This window comes from Pleurodeles waltl, chromosome 1_1 (genome assembly GCF_031143425.1).
Source record: "Pleurodeles waltl isolate 20211129_DDA chromosome 1_1, aPleWal1.hap1.20221129, whole genome shotgun sequence".
In the NCBI taxonomy this organism is placed as follows: Eukaryota; Metazoa; Chordata; class Amphibia; order Caudata; family Salamandridae; genus Pleurodeles; species Pleurodeles waltl.
In genome coordinates, this window is record NC_090436.1 from 980,189,374 (window position 1) to 980,206,399 (window position 17,026).

The 17,026-nt window shown below is 43.3% G+C and overlaps 1 protein-coding gene across 1 annotated transcript in view; it reads right to left on the reverse strand.

The window, feature by feature from the left end:
• Window positions 1-1,038: 1,038 nt before the first annotated feature.
• The window catches only part of RRH (retinal pigment epithelium-derived rhodopsin homolog), a 280,798-nt gene continuing 264,810 nt past the window's right edge, over window positions 1,039-17,026 (reverse strand). The window contains exon 7 of the mRNA XM_069230250.1: window positions 1,039-3,739. Within this exon, the coding sequence (XP_069086351.1) occupies window positions 3,634-3,739 (106 nt within the window). The 3' untranslated portion in view covers window positions 1,039-3,633. The remainder of the gene's footprint in view (window positions 3,740-17,026) is intronic.

Genomic DNA, 17,026 nt, shown 5'->3' on the forward strand with positions numbered 1-17,026 from the left:
AACACCAGCCGTCACTGCTGTTCATCTATGCCTCTCACAGGTCATCGTCACCACACTGCCATGCGCTGCATTTTAAAACACAATAACCTCACCTTACTCGTCATCACATATGACATGGAAACACTTCCCACATAGGATCAAAAAACGAAAGACAACACCCTTCCAACCGCACACCACGCTGTATGGTGTAGCTTGCTCCCCATGTACATAAGCGCTTCACTGCCACGCAGAGGTGTAGTAAGCGCTATACAAATGCTGCAATACAATATTTATTATTAGTGTGTCACTAAGATTGTTTTGTGCTTATTAAAATCTTAGTTTACATCACACTTTAGAGTTAAAAACTCAATGTGCTGCATGTGTGCTTTCATATATTTTTGTGAAGTAGAAACAAAGTGACAACCTACAATTTTTCTCTTTACACTCCATACATACAAGGCCACAGGAATTATGTGATTCTGCGGCATGGGCATTTTCCACATAATTATGAATTTGCTGTACTTGCCACATAATCCATCATCAGCTGTATATTCTGAAGAATGTATTTAAAAAAACTATTTGTTTGTACCTCGAACAGATCACAAGCTACCAAAAATGCTCCAATATGTAATGCTCTGAAGCGGAAGATCCTCCGCAAAGGTTGACTGGTCACCTTTCAGCTAATTACAGCTGTATTTCAAATGTGGAGCTTGAACTAAGGAAGTGAACCTTTGCCCAGACAGTGCTAATATGTACAAATTACAAAACAATTAAATGATACTATCACACAATGTTCTGCATTAAGACATATAATTTGTGTTTTCTTGCCACATGATAGAGTCAACATTGTTGCATAATTTAGGCCTCCCTTGCACATAATTCTAGTGACCCTGTCTGTACCCCGAGGAGATAGTCAAATAGTTCACTTTACAAAACCCTCCCACTTTGCAGTTAAAGAAAGAACATCTCCATCAGAGAATAAGCAGCACATTTTCAGAAGATATAGCCTTACATTTAATCTGTCATGGAACACAGAGCAAATGTAACAAAAGAAAAATAAACGTTAAAGGTATTTTTATTGCTTTTTCACCTTCTGAACTCCAACACCCCTATACTGTGCCAGTTGCCTCGGAACATGGTGAGGCAAAGATTATTATACACTGGATTGGCCCTGAAATGCCCCCCAACCGTAGCTACGGCCCTGCTTTTATTTAGGGATCTTCTTTTGACTGAGGTTGCGCTTTTTTTTACCTTGCATTATTCCTGTTGACTTTTAGAGAATCATGTATTGTTTAGTTGTAATTAATTTTACAATAAACATTTACTGAGTTCTATTATTATTATTATTATTATTATTTTAAGCAGAGACTTTTAAGTGTTTCTTCCTGAGTACCACCATTTGGCTTGTTAGAGGATGTGGGGAGGCGGAGACAGCAGCCACTTTTGCTGTGCAGAGAAAATCCTCAAGGCATCTCCTTAAGGTGATGGATGCCGTGTACAAGGTCTTCACACATGTATGAGCTTATGTTTTTGTGCTACAGTTTGACACTCCTCGTCATTACCTGCTGTGGAAGCCCCACCTAAAACAAAAGTTCTCTCTGGTGTGGAGATATTAGTTTCAGGGATCCAAAAAGGGGAATCGATATTTCCTGTCTGCAAAAAGACTATACAAGTGGGACTCAAACTTCTCCACTTTGTTTCACATTTCTCACTGACAGAAGAGGCGATACTCCGCAGAGTACCAAAGGAACCCCTAGTATTCAGGGCTGGTCTCGCTGGCAGTCCGCCACCAAGAAGTGAGGGCACATCCCATGGACATTCTGCAGGAAGTGGCTGCAGAAGCCAGTGGATTGCCTCCCTCCAGTACACTGGTTTGCCTGCCAAGAGAGAGGAGAAGAAGACCCACTGCAGGAGGAGACGGTCTCCAGAAGTCCAGCTGCTGTGGTAGAGTGGATGGGAAAGTGCTGACTTGCACAGGAGTGAAGCACAAGCTGACTCAAGTGCTAGGGGTGGGTCTGCCTGCCTCTCCAACCACTGTTAAATCACCATCGGTGCTCTTCGTTCAAGAGCAAGAAGTAGTGACACAGGAGCCGACCCAAGTGCTGGATTGGATTATCGTTTCTCCCAGTCACTGCTTCAACCATAACCGGCAAACTTCATCAACCAAGAAGAAGAAGAGCGCACAACAGTGAGCCTGAGCCCCCAGCCCCCAAAGACTGAATCATTACTGAAGACAAATTGATCACTAACACAGGAGGGTGAGTTCTCCCCTTGTTTGGTGGGGCTTTTGCTTTGAGCCTGCTGCCCTGCTGGCGCCGGCAGAGGCACTCACTGAACGGTCAGTCTGCACAGAGCTACATCATCTGAGGATGGGAGGACTATTGTACACATGCCCCAGAGTGAGGGTCTCGTGTCAAGGACCACATTGCAGCTATACCCCTGTGAACGTGTGTTCACAAGACTCTTGACTTTCAGAAAAGCCGCTGTGAGATTTCCTAGTCGTCAGGACAGGCCCACAGGCAACCAACACAAATGTTTGCTTAATCTTATCAAAGTGAGCCTGCACACGAGAGAATATTCTAAGCATCTTATTTGTTGACCTATTATGTCTGTAGTACCAATTATAAACCCTGTGCCCACTGGCATATTCCTTTATGTGGTATTTATTTATATAATAAAGTACTTTTCTTTTATAAAAAAAGAATAAGCACTGGAAAGGAAAATCATTATTATGTGCTATTTAGAAACTGCTGAGCTTTGAGTCTCTGCCTCCACCACTAATGTCATAAGAAGCCTTGGACTGCTAGGCCAGCTACTCTGAGGGTCAACTGCTGAAAGTCGTACTTGGTGTCCAATTTGCATTACCACAGGCAGTAAAGCCCCTGGATGGCACTATTTAAAGGCCTCAATCGCCACAGTAGTGGCCCATTAAAACCTGCTTGACCCATGTCCTCCAAACAGGTTCTAAGAATAGGTGAACGTTACCCTGAAACATACAATAATAATATAAGTTTCCAGCCAAAACATAATTAACAGAACTTAAACTCAGGAAGTGAACTTTAAACCACAACCAAAGGAATTAACAAAGTGGAATGCTCCCTGCAGGCTCTAGAACTCCAGATATACCAGGACAAAACTAAGTTAATTATACTTGGAAGAACAGAAAATTGCATATACCACCCTGTTTTTCTTTAAGTAACATGGATATCAATTCGCTAAAGTTCCAGGGACAACAGAAGTGACATCTTGCATCTCTTCACAGAAATTGAACACCTTGTCCCATTACTTAACCCTCAACAACCTCCTACATGCCGCTGAAGCTCTGATGAAATCACAAGAATTGAAAGCATAGAAACTAAACAAGTCTCTTAGAAACAAATGTACTTTCTGTACCTGCCATTGCCTTCGTGATCCTTCAGACCAGGGGTTGCAATGGCAATGCAAGGGTAACAAACAGCAAGGCAACCTTAGAAATTGGCACCCCCGGTTTACACCATGGAAGTATCGGATTGTTAGAGAAAGTGCATACTGTTAGTAAAATCAATTGCAACCATAGAAGAAAACATGCTGCTAGAGTCTCGCATATCTTCTCCTTGGCGCTTGGGCTAATGTGAGTAAATGAGCTGAAACTGCCTTTCCAAAATGTTGTGCTTGTCACTGAGTTGTGGTTGAGGAGGAGGTGTCCATGGGTAGAATGTTGGTAATATTTATCTCCTTGCGAGACTGGCAACAAAGCATCGAAATGATTGACCTCCGGAACCTGAAATGGGAGACATTGAAAGTAGGTCAGTAATATAGTTGATCTTAGAGCAGTTAGAATCAATTAACATCAAAAAGAAAGTCTTTCAGATAGAGCACCTCTTGAGATAGGCTGAACACTCCCTGATAGAGAAAAGGCAGGCCACAATGATTCGATCACTAGATTAAAACTTATTGATTTAAATTTACCTTTTGAAACATATATATAGATACAAGTGAGTACAAAGCACACCCACAAAAAAAACAAGTTGAACTATTCCTCACCTTAAAACGTCAGGAAATACAATATATCAGATGATGCTGCCTGACATTCGTCAAGACAACTGAAGCCATGTTCAATTTTAGGATATGCATGAGATAAATTTACCCAATTTAGGGGCATATTTATAATCTGTCATTTTTTTATGTAATCTGGTGCAAACTTAACTCCATATTTGTATTTTGGCACTAGATATGTCCAGCTCCAAAATATAGGAGTTGAAGTCATTTTTGCCTGCGGAAAACTACCTTGCATCAATGAGATGCAAAAACTTACTCTAAGGCCCGAGCGCCTTATTTATCCTCCCGTGCAAAAATCACGCATGTGGGGGAGGAGGGGTCAAAAAATGGTGCAAAGCTTGCTTTGCACCATTTTTCAATGCCTGGGTCAGGGCAGGCATTAGCGGACCTGTGGGCCTATTTCCATGGTGGAACACCATGGAATAAGCCCACAGTTGCCCTCCCCAGACCCCAGGGACACCCCCATCCACACCAGAGGGACAGAAGAGAATGGGGAACCCCACTCCAGGGAAGTATAGGTAAGTACAAGTAAGTATTTTATTTATTTTTTTAAAGTGCCATAGGAGGACCTTAAATGGGCCCTCCTACATGGCACTGGGTGCAATGGCCATGCCTAGGGGACCCTCGTCCCCTGTGCTGGCCATTGGGGTGGTGGGCATTACTCATCTCTTTTCTAAGACACAAGTCATGTGGTATGGATGGTTTTGCATCAGAAAAAGACTCTAGGCAGGTTAGAGTCATTTCTTTTTACTCTAACCTGCCTAACGTAATTTTTTTATGCAAAACCCCCTTCTTCCATACCACCAGCCCCACCCGACAAACGTCATTTTTTTTTATGCTAGCCTACCCTTTGCACCGGCTTGCACCATTCCATAAATATGGTGCCTGGCTGGTACACAGAAATGGTGCAAGCCGGTGCTAACTTTTTTGGTGCAAAACTGCATTAGTGCAGTTTTGCACCAAAAAGTATAAATCAGGGCCATGGTGCCTGGCTGGTGCACAGAAATAGTGCAAGCCTGTGCTAAACTTTTTTGGTGCAAAACTGCGTTAGTGTCGATTTGCACCAAAAAGTATAACTCAGGGCCTTAGTGCCAATGGGAATCATTGGCATAGTCACTGGGTATTCTGCACATCTGACATGGCTGGTGCCTTCCTGTACCTAGGTGGACACCACTGTATTATATAGTGCCATTTTGTATTTATAAAACATTTCAGAGGAATACAAGCGAATGCTTGCTATATTTAGTATAGAAAAACCTTTGCAGAGATGCAAGTGAGTGCACTAAGGGCCAGAAGTATGAATCTGGCCCAGTGTGATTCGGTATTTGCGATTTTTAAGAAATCACAATTACCGACTCGCAAAGGGCCATGTATCACATTTGCGATTCGGTAATTGCGATTTCTTAAAAATCGCAAATGCAATTACCGAATCGCAAATTGCGATACATGGCCCCATTTTTTGCATTTTGCAAATTGCGATTTCTGAAACAGAAATCGCAATTTGAGAAAAGCAAAGGGCCAGGGTGCTGGGGGCCTAAGACCCCCTCTCCTGCACCCCATTTTTTTCTTTCCACATGTAAAGTACACACATGCCAAAAGGGCATGTGCGCTTTACATATCAAGTTTTACTGCATTTTTAAATTTTGCACCAGGTTGCCACCTGGTTGCAGGTCATGGTATTTTCCACTTGCAAAATACAATTCTGCGAAAAATCGCAATTTGCAATTTTTTGCAGAATTGTATTGCGACCTGGATTTTGCGAATCGCAAATTGCGATTCGCAAAATCCAGGTCGCAACGCAGAAAATTGCAATTTTTGCGATTTTCTGTTTTTGGTCTGCGAATGCATTTGATGCATTGCAGACCCTGATTTTGCACTCGCAAACGGCCGATTTCGCTGTTTGCGAGTGCAAAATCAGATGATACATCTGGCCCTAAATGGTGGTTACATGAGTAGAATCAGTCCTGTGGCACGGTTGAATTTCCACCTCCCCTACATGCCAACAGCAATGTGCCGTTAATGCTCATTAGTATTGAGGACATTGCTGCAGAACACTCATGTTTATTCCTGCAAAACTGCACCATTAGTGATTATGGTACAGCGACAGTCATGCTATTAATGGGACACAATAATTCTTACCAGCTAGAGGCATTAATGCGTATCATTTAGAGGGGCATTCTATTTCCACACTAACTTGGTTCAGAGTGAGGGAATTTGTCCTGACCCATTTATGTTGATTAATGCAGGGCGGCGTTAAGGATCATTTGTGCGTCCCGATTAAGGCATGCAGCACAATGAAACCTCTAAAAACCAACGAAATTTACAGAAAAACATTAATAAAGGTTTGGTTAAGGTTAACGAGCTAAGGATACTGGCTACAACACAGAAGCATACAAGATGGAAACTAGAGCAGGTAAGGTACTAAAAACACCTTAACTTCTACCTCCACCATCAAGTATGAAAGGTGAAACTCATCACGGAGTGAAAATGTCACTGAGCTTGAGTGGTATGGTAGTTCTCTAACAAAGCTGATGGAATGAGATCAATTGAGTCTGTGAATGCGCATCCATTGTTTGGACTGAGAACATGTTACTCAACGTGTCTAATTTCAAGGCATGATGTATAAGTTTGTTTTTATACTTATTACGTGTTATTTGTCTTGTCTTTTGAAGTTGTCCATGTCTACGTGTTTATGATTACACATTTGTGATGTCATTACTGATCTTACATATGATGTAATGTGGTACTTTGTGCGAGTACAAATGGCTGACATTATGAAGAGCGTGTAGTGGGGGCAGTTTAAGTTAGCACTTTAACTGTTCTGCTTTATGGCTGTTGAGATTTTGTGTTTCAGCTGCTATCTGCCCCTATCAACAAGACTAACGCCAAACTAAAGGTCTTGACGTCAAGTTTTTATAAAATAATAGGCACAGTTAGAGTGAAGCTATAGTTCGGGAGTGTAAACACTGCAACATTCATGTGAGGTCAAAAAACTGTTATCCACTGAAGATGTAAAGTGACATTTTGGCTTCAAAGCAACACCTAAAACCCAAAGAAATTCACTAGTTATTGCCCACTGCTCAAAGCATACCTCGCGCGCCCACTATGGAAACAATGACTAGCTTCCGGACGGACTGTCTAGATCTCACAATTGATATTGGCCCAACTTATCCTTGTCTGACTACTGTTGACATAAATATAATGTCCTAAACCTTGTTCCCAAAACTATCGCCCAGCTGACGTTAATATTTGAAAAAAAGATATCCATTGTGCTGATATTTTAAAAAGAAATGTAGTCACGATATTTATATCTGAAAACAGTACTCATTACGTAATAATACATATCCTAAAAAAGTTATCATTGATAATGTCAACAATAGATGATAGGATAGAATGTAATGTCACCAGTAATGCCGTTGATGTCATTTTAGAAGGTAGCTGTCATATCATTTGAGATCATAGGCAGATTACTTATGTGCCAGTTATGGTTTTCAAGTCATGTTGTTTATGTGGTGACTTTTTAGGGATTTTAGGTATTGTCCCATTGAGTGTGCTTTTTTCAGTATATTCTTCTTTTTTACCACATGAATTTTGCGATGTTTGCACTACCCGAACGATAACTTTATTTTAATTGTATTTTTTAAGGTAATGTCTAGAGGTTGGATACAGGGCCACAAGTTTGGCATCCATGCAATCCTCCCCTACCCCACATCCTTTGGGTGCGAATGGCAACGTTGGACACAGGAGCAGGCCTGTGACAATACCCTGAGTCCACCAACTGTGCATCTAACCACTGCTGTGCTCAGCAGCTTGTTGGACTCAAGGCCTGGCCTACCGCCAAGGCCTGAACACAACCCCCCTGTCATCTTAACCTTTAGGCCTGGTCTGTGGCCATACCCTGCACCATCCAGCTGTACATCCTACCAGACCCTGCACCCAACTGTCCAGTGCGTTTATTTAAAGTTTACAAATGTATTGAAACTTTCGAATGCACAAAATTGCATTCGTTTGTTTATTTTGCACTCTGCCTTTCTTCATCCATCCTCACTCTCTAGATCTTCAATTTGTGCTTACAATGATGCCTTAATTAAGAATTGACTGATTCACCAAAGGTTGCGAGCTTGAGAAAATGCAAACCGTTTCTCTCAAGTAAATAGATTAAACAGTAAACCCCAGAAACACTATGGTCATATTTCATCTCATATCCCTAACCAAGAACCGTAATTTCTACCTAAATAAATATTAACTGATATACAACAAGATTATTCTAGCATATTTATGTGAATCCTTTAAAGCCTCTGAATGCCTTAGTGACAGTAGGCCTGAAGCTGGCGATCTGTCTCTCAGCATCTCTCTAACAAGCATTCGCAATGCAATGGGTCTCGCATTTGCTCAAGTTAGATCCATTAGAGTTGTAAATCTCTAACTGGACTTTTTTGCCACTTAAATTGAAAATGAAAAGTAAAACAGTTGACATAAGCGAGTCGATTCAAAGCACCACAGCCGCCATGAGCGTGAGCACAAAGGAGAGACACAAAAAGAAAAAGAAGTTTGCTTGCAGTCAAACGCAATTATCCATATTACAGGGGCAGTCTGCAAGGCGGTAACAAAACTGCCCCAAGGAGGGACAGGCATAAAACATTTACCAATGATAACAAAGGATTTTTGAAAGGCAAGCCCACAAATGAGTGAAAGTGATGGGTGTGCGGTGGGCGTGGTTAAAAGACCACAACTCTTACAACAGGTCAAAGCGCTTGCACGCTTGACCTAAAAACAGCTACAAGTAAAGCAAATGGACTAGAATGGAAAAAAGCACTAATTTTAGAGGAAGTGCTTTCTTTGCATTGTGAAAATGCAGAGCTCAACTGGTCCTCAAAATGGCTTATTGAGCACTCACGATGCTTTAGCTGTTTTGTCCCATTACCAAGAATGCCCCAGGATGAAAGCCAGAGGTCTGTGATATGGGGAGATGGCAGAACACAGCTCATAAAGGGGTTCTAGGTAAATGATGGGTGCCATATTATGTCTTAAAATCCAACCAGGAACCGACAAAGAAACATTCTGGAATTCCTACTGCTATTAGTGAAGGATGGCTAAGTAGAGAAACAGAACTGTTTTCTTGTGTTGCTCTACACTCCATAGTCCAGTGATTTTGTGCCGAAATAGCCTGGATAGACATTCAGTAGGCACTCCAAGAGTAGGCAAAAAGGGACAATGAGACAAGAGCCATGATAGTGGCAAGTCCTGTATAACCACTCATGGAATCAATTCCCTTTGTTACTTTTTTTTATTTAGTGCATGGTGAAGTCGCGACTGACCTTTGTGCAAAGTGGAAGTGGGATCACAGGTAACTCTTACCAATGTGTTAGGTGAATCGTACAAACCAAAAATTGGCAGAAAAATGAGTGTCAAGAGGTCAGAAGCTATTAAAAAAAGTTGAATATATAGGGCACATGCTACTAAGCTCTGAGAGCTTCACAACACTAAATACCGGATTGTTTTCCCAACACAAAAGATGTATTGCGTCAACATGCACAGGATACTGGTTGGGACTTGATCTTGTACAGAGATGTAGCGGAAGGCACACAACCACAGGCCTTTTGGCACACTCCATGGCAACAGGATTATGGGGATGCTCTTTTAGTGGGCCTTTGTGATTAGCAGTTGACATGGCTTCAACATGTTCAAAACAATGCAATCTTGCTAATTTTTTGGTACATCCAAGCGTGATGCTGTCTCCCATTTGAGGTAGCTCTCCACTGGTTGCCAGTAAAGTGATGAATGAAGTGTGAAATTTTGGCTTAAATTATAAATGCCTACATAGTGCTGCACGGGTTTTCTGACCCACAAGATGTAATGATATCATCCCAATCACACACTCCGTTCCGCACACCTCTCACTGCCAAACCAACTACACTCTTGGGCACTCGGGAGAGCAGGGGGGCATCTCAATGGTTGAACCCAAAGTGTGAAACTGACTCCCTCCTCACATGAGAGTCCATCCCTTATTTTTAGGAAAAACTAAAATGCTGGCATTTTCTGCCAACTCCTTGTTGCCCATTGCTACTCCAAAGAGGACTTCTGTCCCACATCTAGAAACGTATTAGTGCACAGAATATGTATTATAGAAAAAAAATAAAGACCTAAATAGAATGACTTCAGGTAGTAAGACTCACTCACTGTTGCTTCAATTATATGAACTCAGTATCTTTCTCATTCTTCATGCATAGGCTGGTCATGTACAGAAGAATGGGTCATGCAGGTGTGGAGGCTGAACCCGTCACAGATGATGATCTTGGACTTGCGTCTCACGGGAGCCTCGAAGCACTTATGAGTTAATGTCACAACAGGTCTTAAAACCCAGAACTCCTGGAATATTTTTCACATTAGCTACATAGTTTTTACCCTAATCGGTACAGGAATGTGACTCAATATGATGGTAAGTGTGACTGAAGAATCATCCTTAAAGTCGTATGCACAGCACAATCCCATTAGTCTGAACACTGACTGCTAGTCTTCTAGCAAGTGCAGTGGACATCTCTGAAAGCTCAGTGTATCTGGCTGCGAAAGGCCATTTAAAAATAACACTTTCTTTTGGGTGCCAGATGCCACTTGCAAGATGAACTACGCTAAAAGGATATTTGACAGTGTGTGTAACTTTCTATATTGAAGGGGAAAGATTCCATAATGTAACATCTCATCTCAAAATATTTTCATGGCGATCCAGCCCTCTGCCTTCTATCCCCGTTTATTTCGGCAGTGAAGCCTTCATGCCAGCGAGACAAGATTAGAGGCGCGTGGACGGCAGGAAGACCTCAGGTCTAGTTTTATAGCACAACTATCTCGCTGATCGGTTCTTACAAGTTAGTTAAAATATACATATAGTTGGGTTTTGGTACTTCCAGGGGAGTAAAACACTCACTTGAGGCAAGTGGCTGTTTGGCGCATCATTTCACCTACAGTGGAGTAATTGCAGTTCGACAAGGACTATTCCAACATCGTAAAAGTACTTTAATTCAATAGTTTAAATGATTTATTTTAGATGCATTTTATCCATACTACAATGTTTTTTTAGGTAGGACTCAAAACAGAAGCCAGAACCATCGCAGTGCTTGTTCTTTCCTTGCTGCTAGTTCTCTTCTATTACCGTTTCGGGTGCATGCCTTACATATAAATAGTGACGTTCATTAGATGTTATATTGGAACCACGGAGGCTGAAATGTGCGGCTCACTGAAAAGGTGCCTGGCAGCGCATTTCACGTGTCGGTGTATTTATCCATGGGTGAAATCTGTGGATCCTTATAGGTAGTAGTGCACCGGCCAGAGCACATGTGGAGGGGGGACTCAGGAGATGCGAATTGCATAGGAATTCAGGCCAGACTGCGAGGAATCCTGAGCGGTCTCCAGTGGGAGCAGATAGTCAATTAATTTAAAGTGGCAGTTTGATCCGGGCAAGATTCATTTCCATTAGTAAACAGGTTAGCGACGTCGGCATGTTTTTGCTGATCGGCCCTGGACCGCTCATGGAGACGCAAAACACCAGCGCGCAGGGACTGAGAGGCGTAGCAATCCAGGGCGAGGGAAGGAGGAAAGAGAGGGTGTGGGGGGAGGGGCGGGGGCTAACGACTAAGAGGGATGTTAAAAATTAAGGGCCATATTTATACTTTTTGACGCAAAACTGCGCTATCGCAGTTTTGCGCCAGAAAGATTAGCACCGGCTAACGCCATTCTGAAGCGCCATGCGGGCGCCGTATTTATTGAATGGCGTTAGCCGGCGCTAGCAGACCGGCGCTGCCTGGTGTGCGTGGAAAAAAAACACGTACACCAGGCAGCGCCGGTGTTGGGGAAAATGGCGTTAGGGCGTCTTAAAATGGGGCAAGTCAGGTTGAGGCAAAAAAATCGCCTCCACCCGATTTGCGCCATTTTTAACGACGCCAAGACGCCATTTACATGACTCCTGTCTTAGTAAAGACAGGAGTCATGCCCCCTTGCTCAATGGCCATGCCCAGGGGACTTATGTCCCCTGGGCATGGTCATTGGGCATTGTGGCATGTAGGGGGGCACATATCAGGCCCCCCTATGCCAAAAAAAAATAATTATACTTACCTGAACTTACCTGAATGTCCCTGGGATGGGTCCCTCCATCCTTGGGTGTCCTCCTGGGGTGGGCAAGGGTGGCAGGGGGGGTCCCTGGGGGCATGGGAGGGCAGCTGTGGGCTCATTTTGAGCCCACAGGTCCCTTAACGCCTGCCCTGACCCAGGCGTTAAAAAGAGGCGCAAATGCGGGGTTTTTTGCCCCGCCCACTCCCGGGCGTGATTTTTGCCCGGGAGTATAAATACGACGCATTTGCGTCGCAGTCATTTTTTTAGACGGGAACGCCTACCTTGCATCTCATTAACGCAAGGAAGGCGTTCACGCAAAAAAATGACGCTCTTTCCTCATACTGTGGCGCTAGACGCGTCTAACGCCAAAGTATAAATATGGCGTTAGTTTTGCGCCGAATTTGCGTCGAAAAAAACGACGCAAATTCGGCGCAAACGGAGTATAAATATGCCCCTAAGGGTGGCTGATGGCGAGAGTAGACAAAAAGAAAACGAGTTAGAGCTACTGGCGTTGTAAACTCCTAAACTGACTTTTCTTGCCACATTAATTGAAAATGAAAAGTAAAACAGTTTCATATAAGCCAGCCGAAGGGCTGCCATGAACATGAGTGTAGGGGAGAGACACAAAAGGAAAAAGAAGTTCGCTTGCAGCCAAACGTATTGGCAAAGTGCAATTAACCATGTAACACAGGCGATACCCAAGCCGTAACCAAACCTCCCTAAGGAGGGACAAATGTAAAGCATTTGCCAATGATAACAAAGGATTTTTGAAGGGCAAACCCACAAACGAGTGAACGTGATGGGCGTGAGGTGGGCGTGGTTAAAAGCCCAAATAGATAACTACACGTGGGGAAAAGGGGGATCTTCACAGGATTGAGTGATAGTCCTCAACACACAAGACTTGGAGGGATTTACCTGGGCAAAGGGATCAAGCGACATTTGGAGGGCCCAGAATACCTCATAGACATTCTTCTTGTACTGTTAAGGTGTGCATAACTCTTATTCCAGAGTTGATTATTTCTTCTTTAGTGACCCACATATGGATAGGCTGTGAGAAGATTCATTTCTGGCAAAATTATTATCAGATCACTTCCCACTGATCATTTAAAATGTGTTCTATACATAAGAATGGTCAAAGGGACTGGAGATTAGATCCATGGTACCTTCTGGATTCTGTGGTGATGCGGGAGATAAATGAAAAGCCAGTAGGATATTTCAAATTGAACGTCCTTTCTGAGCCTAGAAGAACAACAGTATGGGAAGTGTATAAGGCTGTTGTCAGGGGCTCTTTCATTTCTGTTATAGTGGGCACCAAGAGAGAAAGGAGAGAGAAGTGGCAGGTCTTGGAAGAGGAAATATTACAGGTGGAGCAGATGCTTGCTGAGGGTCTGGGTAATTAGTAGCAAAGACACCTATAACAAAAAGGAGGAATATAAGATATTAGTCTTCAAAAAGGGTCACACCTCAGCATTCAAAGAAATTAATTTGTATTGTGGGACAAAGCTGGTAAGATGTTGGCATGGCTGGAGAAAAGAGAGGACAGCTGGTGACCTATCCACAGGGTGAGGGATGATCGAGTGGAAATGAAAGAGGGAGACAGATTGGTGGTGGAGATGTTTGCAACTTACTATCAGGTGTTTTATGCTTCTAGACTGATGTTTGATGAGACAATAGTCAAGTTTGTCTCAGACTGCAAGAGTCAACACATGCAGACAGAATACCATCACCAGTTAAAGGAGCAAACCATAATAGAAGAGGAGGAGACTGCTCTGCAGCAGCTGCAGTCCGGAATAGTGGCCAGTTCTGATGGGCTGCCAATAGAGATCACAAGAGACTGGCCAGTGATACACCTCGAATACCACTAGAAATGTTTCCAGAAGCAAGAACAGATGGGACACTCCCAGCATCCCTGACTGCTGCAGTGGTTCTAATTTACAAGTTAGGCATCGTAGAGAGGATTTTGCTTCATATCGACCAAAATCTCTGGTAAACAGTGAGATGAAAATACTGGCAAAAACTCTTTTTACTAGGTGAACACTGATAATTCGTACATTAATACACCCAGGTCATATACAACAAATTATCATGGAATGACAGAGTTAGGGATCTAGTGGGCGTAACATCACTGAATGTGGTCAAAGCTTTGAATGGCCTTTCGTGCTCCAGGCCCTGCTAAAAATGGTCCTTTGCCCTATTTCTTGCCATGATTGTAGCAGCTGTATTTTGACCAGTGACCATACATGCACCTTAATGGCACAAACTAAGGGTCTTTCCTATACACAGGGAAAAAGGCAGGGCTGCCCGCTCTCACCAGTGTTATTTGCCCTGGGGGTTGAACACATTGTGCAGTAGATAAGAAATAATACATTAGTAAGGGTGGATGTGGTGTGCAGGGATTGTAAGCAGACAATGTTATACTATGTTTGGCTGAGACAGATGATTCCCTTCAGAGACTGAGATTTTTATTCATGGAGTGATGACATATTCTGGCTTCTGTGTTAAACAAAGTCCCTCCTGTTTCCAGAAGGGATGATGGGCACCTTCGATTAACTTACCCATAATACTCATGACAGAAACTGTGCATTTAAAATATTTTAAATTATGAACATTAACAAATCATTGGGGCTTCTCTGCTGATCACACACATCCACTGCTTTGAGACCTGTACAGTATGGTCACACACTGTCAGGATCTGCGGCTATCCGTGCTGGAGAGGGCAGCTGTGTTTAAGATGATGGCTCTGTCAAATTATCATTATATCCCACAAAACATACCACATCACATGCCTCTTAAATATCTGCAAAGTTTGGATAGCATGAACATTGTTCTAGCAAGGGGGTGCTACAGCTTAGGGAAAGCGCTTCCTATCATAAACAGATATTGTAAGGCACCATACTTATTGACTGGGCCTTTGAGCCAAAACTTGACCCGACATTCTGCCTACAGAGCCTTGTGATGGAAAGATGAACTACCGATATTTTAGGCATGGTAAGCGGGTGTCAATGATGTGCCTTCCTTGGTGGATGCGATGTTGAAAACCTGGCAGCAGTTGATTAGGGAACCCGTAGGGAAAGGAAAAATGGCACAAACATGTCACTATGGCCCATATTTATACTTTTTGACGCACAACTGCGCCAACGCAGTTGTGCGTCAAAAGTTTTACCGCCGGCTAATGCCATTCCAACGCGCCATGCGGGCGCCTTATTAATGGAATGACGTTAGCCGGTGCTGCGGACTGGTGTGCGTCAAAAAAAATTACTCACACCAGGCAGCTCCGGCGTATGGGAAAATGGGGGTTATGCGTCAAAAAATGGTGCACGTCAGGTCTGAGGCAAAATTCAGGCCTCAATCCGGATTTGCGCCATTTTTTTTGACGCCCAACCTCCATTGACATGACTCCTGTCTTAGCAAAGACAGGAGTCATGCCCCCTTGCCCAATGGCCATGCCCAGGGGACTTATGTCCCCTGGGCATGGTCATTGGGCATAGTGGCATGTAGGGGGGCCCAAATCAGGCCCCCCTATGCCACAAAAAAAATCGGAAAAAAATACTTACCCGAACTTACCTTTACTTCCCTGGGATGGGTCCCTCCATCCTTGGGTGTCCTCCTGGGGTGGGCAAGGGTGGCAGGGGGTGTCCCTGGGGGCAGGGGAGGGCACCTCTGGGCTCCTTCCAAGCCCACAGGTCCCTTAACGCCTGCCCTGACCCAGGCGTTAAAAAACGGCGCATATCAGGCTGTGCGCCGTTTTTTAAGGCCCACCCCCTCCTGTGCGTCAAAATGACGTCAGAGTATAAATAAGGGGCACAGGCCTTAAAGTCATTTTTTGGAAGGGAACGTCTACCTTGCATATAATTAACGCAAGGCTGGTTCCCCCTTCCAAAAAATGATGCACATGGTGGAATTTTGACGCCCGCGGGGTCGGACGTCAAAGTATAAATATGGGGCAGGGTTTGCGGCGATTGTGCGTCAAAAATTTTGATGCACATTCGGCGCAAACAGAGTATAAATATACCCCTATGAGTTTAGAATTCTCTAAAAGAAACGTCAACCTTCTGAAGAGTCAGGACCTGGGACACGCTAAAGATAACATCCTTGAGAGATATAGGTGGTGGAGAGAGTCTGATGTCCAGTGAACAATTGCAAACAGAATATTACTTACATAGCTCACAGATGTTTAAATATCTGCAATTGAAATGTGCACTGGGTGGCAGATGACATTATAGAAGACTTGAGGACCTGGAGGAGTCACTGGAGGTCAGTCTTCTGGATGCCAATTTACAGAGAAAAGGAATACTCCACACATATTGCACCGTAATGATACACACACAGAAGGATTTCAATAGCCTTGAGTTCCGACGGTAACAGTAAGAGGACCAGTTTGATGAAAGTCACTGGGAAGAAGCCTTGGGTTTTTCACGTGTGAGGTACCAATTAGGTCAATATTCCATCTGGCACGGCTGAAGGTCCTTCACCGAGCATGTTTTACCACAGTACTCCTAAAGAAATTTGAAAGGGTCCATGTGGAGTTGCCCTGTCATTCAGGCAGGTAATAAGACAGTGCCGGGATTTCCCTTTTCTCTAAATATGTCCAGTGTTGATTCATGATGTCTCAAAACAGCAAAAGCTATATATTAATGAGGGTTTGATCATGGCAAAAAGGGACACAGCAGGAAATAGGGCATTCATGCTCACAATGAAAAGTCCTCATAAATGAAAAGCCCCAGCATATGAATTTGTGGATGGCGACAGATGCTTTGGTGTATAAAGGTAGGGGCTGCTAAGGGAAGATTAACAAAATATTGGGATTAAACGCAGAACATGCGAGCAAAGATATTTAAACTGTGATTGATAAATCATCTCTTACTCACTGAAACAATAGTCAGGTGCAATCATAAACTAAGCCAGG